The sequence below is a fragment of the Zerene cesonia genome, chromosome 20, assembly GCF_012273895.1.
Source record: "Zerene cesonia ecotype Mississippi chromosome 20, Zerene_cesonia_1.1, whole genome shotgun sequence".
In the NCBI taxonomy this organism is placed as follows: domain Eukaryota; kingdom Metazoa; phylum Arthropoda; class Insecta; order Lepidoptera; family Pieridae; genus Zerene; species Zerene cesonia.
The window spans coordinates 6,108,109-6,125,238 of NC_052121.1; the positions used below are offsets into that span (position 1 = coordinate 6,108,109).

Consider the following 17,130-nt stretch of genomic DNA (forward strand, 5'->3'; position numbering starts at 1 on the left):
TATAACTCTCTATCCACGTTATCCGTGTATGTCATGTTGGTGATCCTTAATGTAATAAATAAATAAATAAATAAATAAGTAGGTACTTATTTACAATCTCAAATAATATTAATTATGGAAAGATAAACGTGAGCTATGTATTTAAAACTATATAACTATAATAAAACAATGTCAAGATGCCTATCACACAAAAAAATTCTAAATATAGCACCTGAAATAGTATGTCTTTTTCATATAAAAAGCTTACGTGTTCCATCGAAGCGTGTGGCGATAGTATCGAGGAAGGTGTTCTGGGGCGCGAGCAGCCCCTTGCGCACCGGCATCACCCCGCGCCGCGCGCCCCGCGCTTACTCCCCCTCCACCTGCGAAAAATAACATATTACGCGATATTACTATCCAAATCCATCAATCTATTTCAATCCCAGAACAGGAAAAACGTTTAAGCACACAGTCTGCGCAGTTAATTTTGCAATATTCACGGCTGCTTTGTAGGATATGATTCGCGTCGCGATACCTGTCAAAACCAGCTTCTTATGACTGATTGTACAATGTAAGTGATTTTCGTAATTGAGATTGAATGAACAGTGGGACAAATGAAAAATATTTACACAGAGCCACAATATTAAAAACGTTCAAAATAAAAATCTAATCCTACTAATATTATAAAGGCGAAAGTTTGTAAGGATGTGTGTGATTTTTGCTCTTTCACGCAAAAACTACTGAATCGATTGCAATGAAATTTGGTACGTAGATAGCTGGACAACTGGAATAACATAAAGGCTACTTTTTAACTCGATATTCCTACGGGATATGTCTTTGCGCGGGTGAAACCGCGCAGCTTGTGCTCCATATATTCAGTCTCTAAATATATAGTAATAAATACATTATAATATATTATTTCTTTTGAAATGGGAGACGATTTTTGGTCATTATCATGTTTTATATTATTATTGTTAGAAGTATTTCGACACAAAGTTCAAAATGGAAAACGCGTTAATTATAGCGTTTGTCTGGATAAATAAGCAATTTTGTTTATTTTTTCCGCTCCGGCCGACACGTTTCAAATCAAGAATGAGGAGATAATTTTTAAGTGCTGACATGAAAAGTACATATTATTTCTCAGGTGATTTATAACGCAATACCAGCAATACGTTGTGATATGAAATGTATTTTAGAAAATTAATTAAGATTGTATTTTAACGGATCAAGAAATTATAATTTTTATGACATATTTTATGTCAAAATAAATGAGATATGTAACCGAAAGATTGCAGAACGAAAGCAAATCTCATTATAGGATTATGGTATAACAAATTTTAATTTATGTTGTCGGTAGCATCGGGATTTTCATTAGCCGTCGCTATAAATCTCCCTGTATAATTAAAGCTCTATTTAAGGTGACCCATAAACTGAGCGGGCTAGAATATGCCTGCAGCCTTTCTACCTTCTCGTAAACTTTTTATGTTTCATAAATGCGCGGGTAATAAATATGAATTAATGGGTTTTCGAGGTTACTCCCTTTGTTAGATGCGTTATAGGTTTGCAATAAGATGCGGTGGTGGCTCGGAGAGTGTCGTGTGTGTATGTCGAAGTATATTGCAATAACGTTTAGACTCTAGGCAATATTCTTGTATTATAAAGCGTATGACGCTTTTCTGTGGCTATGCTAAGCAATAAATCCTTTAATATCTTTCACAAAACGAAGAAGAAGTAGTAGTAGAAGAAGTAGAAGGGATTCTACCACTAGTTTGTGTCACGCGCTTTTTTATATATAATTTATTTCTATAAATTCTGCTTTGTATAATCGTATTGTCCGTATCGTTCTCTCGTATCTTTTGTTGAAACTTTCAAAAATCCAAAAGTTTTAAATGCAACTTCTGGATTTTTGAAAATATATTTCACACACATTTATATAAAGAAATTGTAAATTACACAAGAACTACGGCCGGTCATCATAGCTTTAACTAGATATTGTAGCAAGTATACATTTAATTTTTAATCGCAAATGAAATTCTTTACACATTGTATGAAAAAAGGACGAGTCCTACATTTGTCTATACGTATCATATTTTTTTGTTGTAACAGTTATATGCAGATGGATACTCGCATCTATCGTAAAGGGGTATCTTCAAGTATCTCATCATCATCATCATCATCATCATCAGCCCATACGTGTTCACATTGTAGAGACACGGCTGCCTATGAGTGTTCAGACCATGATCCACCAAGCTGGCCAAGCGCGGGTTGGTATAATTAACCAACTATTATTTGAACTTTAATAACATTACTCCAATGTTTTAAATAAAAAGCTAAAACATAACGACGACCTTAAATGTAAAATGTATTTGTTTAAAGGTTAATGTATCACAGACAATTAAAAAACAGCAAACGCTCTCTTCATTCAAAGTAAAAATTATAGCCGGTTCAAAGAATCAATGTTTACGTGTGATCAATTTGGATTCGTAATTAATGACAATAAGGTAGGGTTTTAAACAAATCGGACTAAATATAGGTAAAGGCAGAAAGTTTCTGTACGAGAAACAATAATAATCACTAACTAAGAGAAACCTGCGGCGTCAGTCGCGTGGTACCCGGGTAAAAATAACCAATAGGCTAATCTAGACTATAATATATCTCTGTACCAAATTTTATACAGATATGATAAGCTATCTGTATAAAAAATATCTGCATGGGCACAATGGGTAAGAATTGTATCTTACATCAATCACTTAATTTTGTAAATATTTTGAAATAAACAAAAACAGGCTGTCACTTTATACAACCAAGTGTAAGTTATATCGTTTATTATATTGTTATATTAGGTACTGAAAAGGTTGTAGGATTACCGAGAGTTTCGGCTTCTCCAACTAACCGAAAACCCAAAGACATAAGCATATATAGAAAACCCGACTGGTCACAAAGGAATAAGACGGGACACTTGTGGGTAGATCTTAAACGTTCATTGTAGCATTTTCGTTTTACTTTGCCAAGCTTAGATTGTAGGTTAAGTGATAATTAAGATTAATCTTGCTAAAATTTATCAATACAAATGTTAAATCTAATAATTTCTATAGATAGGTTTCATTAATGGAGGCATATTTTTAAATCGAAGATTAAGTATGTACCTATTAAAAAAATGTCGACAGTTGTAATTGATATGTGAAAGCTTAATGATATTGCTGCTAAAATACATTCAAATGTTGTACACTTACTTGGTTTTTAAAATAAGACTTTTAATTAAGAGTAATTATTGTATAGTACCACCCAGTCATAGCATATGTCATTCCACACCTGGGCACCTGGGCACCTGCACCACAGTTTTCTAAATAGTTACTAAGTAACTCCTGATCTGTTGATATGTGCAGCACGGTGGCTATAGATAAATAGATTAATAAATATATAGATACAATAATAATTACTTGTGCACATTGAAACTATATATTTTCAGGTATGGTTGGTATTTAATTTATTCCTCTAGACTCGAATTTAACCTACTTTGTACGCTTATCAAGGATTGGTGACAATACAATACTAGGATTGCTTACGTATATTCAATGTCTATGAACGAGCAAGACAAATAAGTTGATTCTATTAGAAAAGCCTGTTTTTTTTAGTTTATTTTTATTTTTATTAATATCTCTATTAATAACACCAGTGACCATAAATTACAAAACAATTTTTTATCACTTATTATAATATATGGAATTCTTTAAGAAAGCTATATTTTGAAATTAGATTAGGCTAAAAGTAACTGCTATCATTGTAGCTATAAATCGTTCAAGCAAAACTTCCAGTATGAAACTTCATATGTAATTCATTACAACAAGTTTTATTGGATACAAAAACAAATATATAACATTCACCAAACAGACATTACGCAGATGTCATTTTGCTTCAATTAATGTGTTTGGAAGTTTTGCTCTGTAAATAAATTAATAAAGTACCATGGAAATATAAGTAGGCATATTGCGAAGTACGAGTGTGTATTTGTGAGCACTCAGAGTTCAATATTGATAACGGCTGGTGCAGCGTCGTGTTTCTATTATCTGATGATAACGTTAGTTATAATTTATTGGCAACGCAAATCGTGAATTGACTAAACGCGAAGAGGAATTTACTGCATATTGCATTACGCACATAAAATAGAAATATTAATTTTTGAAGCACAGAATTTCTTTCAGTTGTGACGAAAAAAACATTTTATTTCAATTTTAGTTTTGTTTCCACTTTGATAAATTAGATGTCTTTTTGCATTTCTTTGAGAGATAGACAAACGTTGCTAATTGTATTATGTATTCGTTAGTCGGTATCCCTTCCACTGTTGTGAAATTATACATCTGAATGGTAGAAAGTGAGATTTTGATTTTAATGGAATATATACTTATACTTATCTCTGAATACTCGAACTTTCAAAAAGTATTGAATATCCAAAAGAGCGTCATAATCATTTTTCACAATAAAATTGATTTTGACTGTTTTATACAAAGCAAATACTTTCGTGTTATACTGATGGAGTACAAAACAATAACTTAAACAGTTAAGATTATTTGTAATCATCGTTATTCGTGAACACGCTAGATTTCAGACACGGATGCCTACGGAATATATTTTTTATTTGCACATATTTATTTAATATCCAAAATGTATTCTTGTAATGATTTTTAACACAAAACAAAACTGTCTTCAAATTGTCGGAACATTATCAAATTTAAATGGGACCACATGGCAGGTACTAGCCTTTAAATAAGAAAACAATCATAAAAATCAGTCAGGCCAGTAAAAAGTTATAAGATAACAAACACAAAAAATAAAATATGATATATAAGTCAAATTGATAATCTCATCCTTTTTTGAAGTCGGTTCAAAAGGAGATTACACAAGATCATAATGTAGGCAAGAGATATACTATATATTCCACTTCTGTTGTTATAATTAAAAATATCAAATAAGTGATCAAATATAAAGCAAGTAAATTAAGTTAAATAAGAAGTCTCAAGCTCTTCACTTCGCTTTCAAGATGAAAAACCAGATGAGACCGGGAACAAACGTGAATAAAAACCCAAAAGAGATATTAATAACACGTATTTCACAGCCACAAAAATGCTATGACTGGATAATTTTATGGCTACTGGAGAATTACCGACTGCTTCACTTACACATATATAAACAATAAATAAATACTTAAACACATAAATAAACAATATCTAATAGCGTGTAGATGTTCTTGATTGAACTTTAAATTTCTCTTATCTTATTTCTCTTATCACTAATTATTCGTGTTTTCTATACAATGCATATAATTGAATTCAGTGCTATAAATGTGATCTTAAAAATCGCTATCCCTTAAAACCTAAAACGCAAAAAGTATTCATAACTAGCCTCTTAGCCAATTTCCAAAGAAATGAAACTTCTTTAGAAATTGAAACCTTTTATGTGAGGGATAAGCTTTATTTATTTTCGACGTTGATGATAGTCTATTCAAATATTTTAGACGTTGTATTGAATAAGTACGAGAAAGTATTGATAACAGACTACATATTGATTAATTGTATCAGCACCTTCGCCTAAATAACCCGGTTATGTCGTCAGAATTCACTGTAAATATTATTGATTGAATGAATTAAATACTAGTCAACTGTATTCTGTCAGTAAAGTTTCTTTGTGAGAAGAGTTTTTGTAAAGTTTGACGTACCATCCAAGTTTCGAACAGCAAATAAAAGTACACAGCTAGGACTCTAACAAAACTTATAGTTTTCAAGAATTCTGCATTGCAACCAAGAATATACATCAACCAGATAGAAATAGGCCTGTAGGTATCATCAGATCACGACCTGTGCCTGTACTGTTACGATTAGGTTGCGACCCAATTGTATGAGGGTTTCATAATAAAATTCAACGTGGACTTGTTAGGAACTTTTTTCATAAATGTCTTAGAAAAATTTACTTTAACTTTTTGTTTTTTTGTCGTGAACAAAGAGGAACATTTGTGATGTGGACGCTATTTGTTATTTTTCTAAGAAACTGTGATATTTATAAGTCATCCATATAAGTACGTTATGTAGTCTACGCCCTGCACCATACTACCACATATAACCGGCGGAGTATGCTGCTGTTTTTCCAAACCTTCCCTTATGCCTATCTCCTTAACAGCGGGAAATACATTTGGAAAACCACTAACTAATGTGCTAATGTTCATGGGCGTTGGTGATCGCTTACTATCAGGCTAACCACCAGAAGTAAAAAAGAGTACGTAATGCGTATGTAGCATAAGTAATGCATCCTGATTGATCAAGGAATTGGTACATTTGTATTTGAAAAATTTTATTTGGAAAAATGGTGGAATTTAATGTTTTAATTACTTCTACCTATAACCAAAAACGTATGTTACAAATAGTTTAGCATTCATCAGATTACGTTATTTCTATTAATAAATTCCAATTACGCGAGATAAAAATATTTACTTTGATGAGCAAATGGGATGAAACAATAGGATGTAACAAACATTACGTTTACATCATAAAATTAGATGCAAGTACTATCATTGGAGTGGTACATAAAGTTCTGATGGCACTAAAAATAGCATCGATTTTTCAATATCTGCATTTCACGGAAGGCTATCAGCCCTAAAGTATTAAACATAATTACAATGTAACAATTGAAATTTGGTTTGTTAAAATTATGCTCGTTCTATGAATAGTTTTTACGATACCAATTTCGTCATTACTAATAACTACACTTGCTCACATACAGGCCTGATATATACTCATAGATAGTTAACTTCGGTCTAATTCCACTGTGAACCCATTTATAATAATTTACATTTAATGAAAGATAAATTTCTCTCTCATGCCTCACTCTCGGTGTAAACCATTTAACGAAATGACAAATTTTGCGAGATCTTGGTTCTGCTCGTAAAGTGAGCACGGTGTTAATTTCAGATTCGAAATAATTTGTGAAAATGTGATAATAAAATGCTCGTTTGGGCAAAATGCTTTTACGGATCACATATTTTGATATTTATATTTTTTTACATAAACAAAAACATATTATCCTACTTATGTTATAAATGCAAAAGTCATTTGTTTACCTTTCATTCATTTTCTTTCATGCCGTAATGAAGACTTTATGATATGCTGTACCTGTATCTGGAGATAGTAAGATGGCTAGAGGGTGATATAAACTACGTTTTACCGCGTAGTATCTTCTTATTCCCTTTGATTTTTAATTTGACTGCGCTTGCGAAGCCGCGGGCACACAACTAGCTTAGCTTTACATAAAAATACAAAAATATCGATATTTTCCGTAAATCCACGTCAAGCTATTTTGCGTATTTATTTCCTTAGGTACTTATAAACCGTGATGCTTGCCGTCGTGTAAAACAAAATTATATACAAATCGTAATCTTACCAGTTTCATATAGTAATTATTTATTTTCCAATGTAACTCACTTTAAATCATAATCTCTCTCTCATACATAACACACTTTTCATTATTTTTATATCCTTACAAGCATAAGCACACACACACGCACACTACTCATAGGGTTGACAATCCCTCTTTTTGGCTTTATAATTATTTTCCTCATCAATCGTATGCAAATGTTTAAGGTGAAATAAAGATTCATTTTATTTCATTCTTTCAATATTTTTTAATTTTAAACGATTTTCGAACGATAAAAGATCATACACTTATTATCACAAGTCTCTCGTATACGGCCTCTTCTCCCACTCAAATACAAATAACTCAACGACACAGGTTTTTCTGACTTATTCCTTTATTATTACATAAATAAATCTTCCATACAAGAATAACACGTATTTTACTTATTCGTAACAACGCGATGTGAATTTTACGTATTTATTTCCATTGAGGGTATAATTAAGGTTAAAACAGTTATTTGTGCAATAAATTTTAGGATACAAATATTGAGTTGTATCCTCAATTCATTTTTAGTATTTTTATGGGGCTTAAATATTGATTTAAGCCCAATAAATTATTTTGGAAGCCATTTCGTGTATCAAATATTCGTGTAAAATAAATAGCCTGCGTAAAGGATTACAAGAGTACACATGGTATTGTTTAGGCTGACATTGATTTAGAGATTGCTTCACAGATTATGCTACTTGATGGAAGAGCTTTTGTTCAACGTTGTTATAATTTTAATCCAAAATCTTAAGTGAAAATGTATGTACCTTTACGTGGAATATTATCTATGAGGGTTAACCCAATTTATAAAGGACCAGATTAGCCACTCAGTAACAAGAAACCATTCTCAGTTTCACCTTATATTGATTATTGAGCACAAGGGTTATCATAACATTAATTACAATGGCTTCGTGTTCTTCTAATGAATTTGATATTTTCATCCGTTATGTACAAAAAATCTGCACAAGGTTTATATTTTCAGCGCGATAATAATGAAATTCTTTTGTTTTATCGTTTTATTTGATAAATTTATGACGCAATCAAAACTTTATCAGGTTTATTGATGCGTATTATCGCTTTATTACTTCACCTCATTGACACATATATAATCATGAAAATCTAATTTGTTTACCTCACTCGTATCTACGTAGCATACGACATGTTGGTGTAATACCAAACTAACCTATACAACAGTGGCTTGATTTAGTAATGTATAATGGTCTATCAAAAAAAAAATGGATCTCCAGGAGGAGATAGAGGCCTATTCAACCAATGTTCCCAAAAAATGGAGGAGGTTCTCAATTCGACTGCTTTTTTGGTTTTGTTTTTTGTAACTCGATAGCTCCTTAGGTTAGCTTCCTTAGGCTCCATAGGTTTTTAACCAATTGACATGAATCTTTTCTGTTAAATACAAAATTTATGTCATTTGATCTTAGTTGGTTTAAGGTTTTTGAATGATCTCACCCCCTAGGAACGTCGATGACCTCTTTTGTTGAAAAGAAAAATACAATAAAATAAAATTGAATTGCTATTGACATCTGATTACTAGCTACTAAACACTCTAAGCACAGTTTAAGCACGTATAAGGCTAATTTATACAAACGTTATTGAAGTCGCTGTGGATTACTACAAATGAAGCGTAGAAATTATATGTGAATGTTTATATTGTCATTTAAATTGTAATATCAATTCATAATTATTTGCAACATTAGACAACAGTTTTGATAATTCTCTCTTTTTTATAAATTACCTTTAGACACTTGCGATACATGACCCTTATAGTCGTTTAGTTTATACCCCTTTAACAAAATTTTGACTTTGTATCTTGGCCAGTTCACGTCGAAAGGAGATCCCTTTAGTTCATTGTAGATGCCGTTTCAACTCGTAATGGGGTACGACGCTGCGCCGTAGCAAACTACAAGCTCAAAGCTGACCGGAGTGACAGCGGTCGGCTTTAGTTCTTATCATATCGTAATAGCTTTGCGTAGAATTAACTGTTGTTTTAATCTGATTGTGTACTTACTAAGCTGTTATTTGCGTGCAGACTATCCAAAAATGTTAGGTTTCCTTCATACTATATCGAATGGCCATTTTCATCGAAACATATTGCAAATTTTGAGAGACCTCTCCGATAGCTCTTACAGACTCATAAAAAATTATGAAATATGTATATCTGTCAAGACTTTTCGATCGACGGGCGTAAAAATGGGCGGTAAAAATTTAGTACTAAAATTTCTTCCTTCATAAATATCAGTATCGAAAAATATAAAGAGAAAATCGTTTTTATTTTAAAAATACATATCACGTTTCATAGAACCAAGTAGAATATTGATAGAATTAGCACACCTAAATGACACATCATTTTGATAAAATTAGATCGAGAGGGATATAATAAATCTCTAAAAATGCGGAATAAGTGTTTGAAATGAATTCTCACTGCGCTTTCAATTACTGGCGTTTCTTTTTCGTGAATATTTTCTAACGATAAATTTAGATGACGTTATTATACTCCTTGGTAAAGCATAATGGATATGAAAAACTCATATTAATATTTACAAAAAAAATATTTGAAATGAAGTTTACATAAATATATAGCTTCGAAACAATTTTATATCTAAAAGAATGTTCTTTGTTTCTATCTAGTTATTTTCGTTATGGAAAGTGATGTATGCTACAAATATTTCACAAGAAACAATTATAATATAACTCTTACTCGTATTTGTTGTTAGATACTTAATAGGTAGGAGGTCCGTAAAACCGATATAAGGTACGATATAGGTTTTCGGAAGTAGGATCATAAGAGATAATTGTTGTTGAATAGTTTCTTACTCAAATGTACTTACCATATATTTGAAAGAAAAAGGTTAAAGAAAGCTTCTTAAACTTTTGTTGATTAATAAACCAGCTGTTCGAGGATGTATTGTTTGAACCAGATGTAGTGAAAGGTGAGAGTACGGAAATCTGAAATTAGTTTGCAATTAAGCTAAATATATAAGGCGACCTACATTCGAGCATGAAACAAAGCACTTCACGGTGTAAATACGGAACACATTGCAACAAAACAGCTTTCCACTATTTTTATTGATAGTGAAATGTTTAACTATACCACAGATAATATAATACTATACTAAAACACTGAAGTTGAATCGATGTGGCTAATGAGTTATAAGCTCTTTATAAGAGAATATTTATTTTTAAAAAACGTTTCTACGGAATTATTATGGATACTGCCCAAGGCCAGAAGTTTAATTTTCTTATCTGGATAAGTAATGAAAGCTTCGTTGGTGCGTTGTAGTAAGCATAAATAAAAGAACTTTTGTATATTTATTTTATTTGTTTCTTCTCGCAAATATTGAACAATGAGGATCTCTTAAATAGTACCAAATCGCCTAGACCTATCATGACAATGCAGTTAATTTCAGTAGACTATATAGCTATGTTTTTTATTTTTAATTAAAACACGTTTTATAATATTGCGGCGGTATTAATTAAACGTCTGTTAATTTTTTTAAAAGTGTTACTTACAAATGATAATTAACCTAAAAAATGAAATCAATATCACCTGATTCTAATCATAACTCATAAGATAGATACTACCTACTGTTTTACGAAAAGGCATTTGCAGTGTTAGCTTCATCGTATAGTAGTACTTAGTGTATAATCTATGGTACATAATTGTAAAGAATATCGTAGGTAAAATGACAAAGAGTTCCCGACGTTTTACTCAAGAAAGTTCTTCCTTTAAATCGGAATTGTGTTTATGGAAGACGTAAGTAGTTGTGATTGATACACAATCGGTGGAAAAACGTATATTTCTATAATTTTGAGAATAGACATCTAAGAAATATCCATATGGAGAAGGTGAATACCCATAAATGCATGTAATATACGTATGAATATCATTTACGCAAGTTTCCTATAATATCTGTATAATAAAATAAAATAACCTATTATGAAAAGCAATTAATTTATAAATCAGAAAGGTATATGTATATATATAAAAAATGCATATTGCTCAAATGTTTTAATAATATAGAATACAGTCTTAACAAAATATTTTCATTTCTACGCTGCCAGAAAATACGCTTAGATTTATAATTTTTACCAACTGAATCATATTCGAGAAATACGGGCGAAAAATACGAAAAATAGCCACAGATTTTTATACTGTACGTGCTTTATAAATCTCATTCAATTGCGCAAACTTTTCAACTGGATCGACTGCATAGTATAAGCTCTAGTGCAAGTCCAAACAAAAATAATATGTTATTTTTGTATGATAAATATGTCTTATTATAGTAAATAGCCTGGTTTTAAGAAGTCAATGTGAGGCAAATAAGTTTGATCAAGATGTGTGCTTACGTTACGCACGTACCTATCTGATGAGCCTTCGGATGAAATCCAGTTCGAAAGCCTTAAGATTATTAATTCAGAACGCACATCTTTCTATACATGAACGAAAACCCGCAATCGGAATTATGATTATGAATCGTCGCAGTTGTGCTGCAAAATTATTGCGGGAGGGCTATTGCTAATTTGTATATATCTGATGTATCGTAATGTGTCACAGAAAATTAAATTTAATGTATAGGAAATTCTCTTCGTTTTTGAGCTTATACTTCATTCCATTGTCGTAAAGACAATGATGAAACCAAATTCAATGCTCCTTTTTCTTCTTTTTTTATTATAACTCATTTATATGTAAAAGTAATGCAATAATAGATATAAATTTTTCTCTTTACCTTCCATCGTGCATGCGTTCATTCGGGCAAAATTTTTGAAGTTTATGGATTATTCTGAAATTTTAAGATATGTGGAGCTCGCTACCGGAAAAAAAATTATGAATTATGAATTTTAATCCAGACAGGTAATACGGCGGTGTGAGGCCAGTCTTATAATTCAAAAGTAAAATGCTGTCACCAGTCGATGCCAAAGCAAGCTGCTAGAATTATAAAAATACGAAGGATGCTTTGCTATTTAGAGAGATGTTTACATAATAAAATCGAATTAAATTTTCAGATAGGTACATAATGCCCTTTACATTTTTCTTTTATAGCTTCAAAAGACGTTAACGAGTATCTCAAAGAAAACTGTGTTAAAATTGTTTTGTTATTTTAAAAGCAGTAACAAGCAACATCTGTTCTAAACCACAGTAGACGCAATCATGGTTTACCTACATTCTACAAGTTTATTACATTCGGAAATCATTCGCCCGCTTCGAAAGTGCGGGAGGCGGACGTTTTTCCTACATTTTCCTCTCGTTATAAATAAAATAATTGTACATATTTTTAGATGACAGGTTAATAAACTAATGAGTTAAAATAAACTTTGTCGTTTGATGACAAACGGGTGATAAGGGGATAAAATGGAGTGTCGTATCGCTCTGGCGTCGCTCCAAAGCAGATTTTTCTTTCACACTCGTTTATTTCCATTTTAATCATACAAAAAGGGTTAACGACTCATGACACAGAATGCGTTCAGGAATGATAATGCCAATGCAATGATATCATCAACTTCAGGTGGTTTAACGGGGCTTCAATGAGATACGCCAATAAAATTAGTAAGCGTTTGCATGATAACGTACCCACGCTATTCTACTAAATGTAATATCTGAGCTGCTTTATGCCGCTATTCTTAAAAGTTATTTGTTTGGACGCTGAAATATTTTAATAATACAAATTTCTGCGGTTATTAGTTTATTCGTTTATTTTTACGCATATGTACTTTACTTTATAAATTTTTTTATATACAAAATTCTTTACCATAAAATCACATTAATATTTTGTACTGGCTGTATTATGTTAATACTAGGCAAACTGATATTCGCGTTATGGAGTTATATAATGTAAATCGTTCGAACAAAACCTATCATATAACAAATGCTTCGACAGTTTACAAAATCCAAAATATTGACAGTTATAATGAAAATTTTTGTCAAAGCGCAGTACTACGTTTATTTTAATGATACATTCTTGAAAATGTCTTATTTAGATTCTTGAAATTCAAACCGTTATAAAATATTAACATCATTGTTATATGTAATATGCATAGATTGGTAGCGTTTTATGGCTTTATTGAGAAATGTAGCTCGAATGTTATAATTACAAAGTTGAATAAAATCATGAGAGGGTACTTTTTACCCAACATTCCCAAAAACAAATAAGAAAGATAACTCTGTGGAGTCAGCTAGTTGACGTGAATCTTTTTGTTTTTGATAGGAAATCGTTGTCATATGGTCCAATTCTAAAAACTGGAGTGGGAACGCCACAGGAATGTCAGTGACCTTTTCTAGAGAAAATAATAATCGTTCTTACGACTTATCTTTTCAATTCGGGTTTACTCGACGGATTACTTGACATAGTTTAACACATCCAACATTAGAATGCTATCTTTACCGAGTAACATATTTTATTTTACTCCCGGGTTAACACAAGTGAAACCGCGTGGAGCGATTAGTATAAAAATATAAAGCTTCTATAATTTAATAACAATTCAACAAAAATTTATAACAACGATACGTATCCGATATTTTCGCTTGAATACTATCAATTAGTTACCAGTTTACGTGGGTGGGCAAAATGCCAAAATCTGGAAAACACTATTGCTTGCCTTGACTCATTCTTCATTAATTGGTTTACTTCTTGGGAATAAAATTTTGAAATTGTCAATAAAATGCTGAAAATAGAAATTAATACAATTGTAGTTAAAAAGTCGTCGTCGTAGGTATTTGTTTTTTCAGTAAGTCCTTTGAAGAAATAACTAATTTCAATCAAATTGGTTTCAATTTCAACGCATAATCATGTCTTAGAAACATTTCTATAAAACCTTCATTTTAACTTTAGCAGTTTCGTTTAATTACGTTTGTTCAGCGCATTAGAATTTGGATGTATCAAAGTATTTTAATATAACGAAAATAGGTTTAAATTCCTTCGCGTTCCCGCTGACTTCACAATAGCAATTTGTTTCGTGCTTCCCTCAGCCTGATCGTTTAATGTAATATTCCTCGCTTGTGTATATTTCTGTTTAAATCTAAACAGACAATTGAATTATACATACATGTAGTGATATAACTCTCTTCAAATTTCGAATGAAATCGCGAACAGGTGACAAACCCTAATAAATGTTTGCATTATTTATTAATAATGTGTTTTGTTTTCAACAAAGCGTCGACATAATAATTATTATTTTATTTATAAGAATTTGAGAGATTGCAGATTCTTTTGTTGACAGTATTTCAGCAAACATTTTCATTTTTATCAAATCCGTAAAAAAGTTTTTAATTTCTAAATATATAATACTCGCGTAAAATCAAACACAAGGAAATACTAAACATTTTCTTGTTCTCCTCATACAAATGTTTATTTACGGATCACGAGCTAATTTTTACTTTTATTTCTGTGAAAGGGAGACATCATACCTACATCAAAAGTGAGGCATACCTTACAATATTCATTCCAAATTGTTATTTGTCAACGCTAGCATTTCGTCAAATTGATTGTCAAAGGCCTTTCTTTACCTTTTGCAAATGATCAGAATCCCTTTTTGTGGTTCACCCTCATATATGTTTATATGTTATATCCTTACAAAAGAGAATTTACAAATCATTGCTTTGTATGGGGGAATTAAATGAAACATGCATGGGCTTAAACATAAAAAAATACTGTGCCGTAATAGTAAGGCTTACTACATACACGTTTTGTATGTGGGATAAGGAAAGGTTTGACGAAGGGAATAAAAGTATGGGCTGGGAATGGTCAGGTAAAGAAAACGGATCTCCGACTCCCCACTTATCGCACGAAACACAGTAGCATTCACAAGCTACTATTTCACAACGTTCTTCTCCGTCCTTTTTGTGTGTGGTGTGGTACCGTCCCTGGTGCAAGCTGGCCCAATTCGTGCTAAAGCGTGATCAATTAAGATTTATTTATGTATATAGAGTATGAATATCTATGGATGTAAGGAGTACACTAAAGTATAGATATATTAAGGTTACATCTATTAATTCTCTAACTCCTTAATTAACAAGTTGTTCCTTTAGGAAATTCAAGTTATAATCTGCAGACAACAAAGCGTTTAGATCTTCTGTGAGACATTTCGACTTGTTTACGACTCTACGAACTGAGATAATGTAATCTTAATTAAGACAATTACCGATTCTATAATCTGATAAGATGTAGGTAGGTAATCTGAGATGTAGGTATCTTCCTTAGGCAAACGGTATTTAAAAAGCGGGACTTAACATTCAAATATAAACTACCAAAACCTTGTCTTGATCTACTATACAGTTAAGAGAATATTCCAAAGTCAGAGTTTCAGTTTGAGAGTCAAGTACAGTTTTGACACTAAGGAACGATTTAAAATAAAACGTGTAAATATATTCCGCTGTTTCTATAACAAAGGCATAAGTGGTCTTTCATAACAATCGATTTTTATTGATCATTTGTCGGGCTACCTCCCGTAGCCGTAAATTTTAGGTTAAAAATAATCGCTTTTGGTCGAAAAACCCAGTTGACTGGTATATACAATTTTTCCGCTGTCCCTGGCCGAATAGAAAAGCTTGATTTACTAGCCTTAGGCACACCGCAAATATTTCTACTCGTCTACGAGTATTGTGGCGTAGTGTAAATAAATATTTGCTACCCACCATGCTGCTTTATTATTTTGGTACTTAGTCAAAGTGTTTTTAAATATTTATTAGGATCTGTCCAGCTGATTGTTTGAGGTAACAAATACATAATATTTTTTACAAAATACAGCGATTATTTCTATATATCATTTTTAAAATGCTTAGGTATCCTTAGGTACCGTACTATCGATATATATATTAGATAACATTTTACACGTATAAAATTTAAATGCTTGACTTTTGTATTTTTATACTAAAAATATCTTTCACGGATCAAGGTTGGTCATTAGCTCTTAAAGAAACATTCTCATAGTAATAAAGAGTTTGATAAGAGTTAATTAAAAAGTTGTGTTAATCTTTATTAGTTCAAAGAGCCTACTATAGTATAAACTATTGCATTATGTTATCTGTGGTATTAAAGAATATATGAAAGATGGAGAACCATTGCATCTCATAAATTTAAAATCATCATCAATCATCATTCATATTTTAAGTTAAAATATACATAATATGAAAAGCCATGGCCACACATTTTACTTTTATTTCATGCGTCTATCAACGCTTCGACTTGTTGCCGACATCAATGTCGAGTAGAAACAATCAAAAATGCCCCTTTGATGTATGGAGGACCTTTAATATTTATTGTACAATGCTTTTAGTATTTGTTGTTACAGGGGAAACAGAAATATATCATCTGGGAAAATGTTAATTGTCGAAACATGATATACAGCCTGGTGACATATGGATGGATCGAGAGACAGACAGAGAGGCGAAAAGCAGAGGGTTAGTCTTAGTAATACCCATGGTCTCTGGGGCTAGTTTTATCTTTTGCATACGAAACCCTAACAATAATGACACCACCACCACCATTCTATATGAAGTCTGCCAATTTTGGTATCTTTAAAGTTTTAGGATCTCTTTATTTTAATTACCTTAACGTTAGACCTTACCCAAAAAATTACACACTTTATAGTCTATATTTAACAATGTAACTGTCACTTATGTAGTCCGGTCAATTTAGACCAAAAAATGAGGGTGAAGTTACATAAAGTCCCAACAAGCTGAATTTCTGTGAAGTT

At 31.6% G+C, this 17,130-nt stretch overlaps 1 protein-coding gene across 2 annotated transcripts in view; it reads right to left on the minus strand.

Moving 5' to 3' along the window:
* LOC119835034 (potassium voltage-gated channel subfamily H member 8-like) overlaps positions 1-17,130 on the minus strand; it is a 46,238-nt gene that overhangs the window by 25,838 nt on the left and 3,270 nt on the right. For both annotated transcript variants that reach the window (XM_038359626.1, XM_038359625.1), the window contains exon 2: positions 248-362. In XM_038359626.1, the coding sequence (XP_038215554.1) occupies positions 248-323 (76 nt within the window). In that variant the 5' untranslated portion in view covers positions 324-362. The remainder of the gene's footprint in view (positions 1-247; positions 363-17,130) is intronic.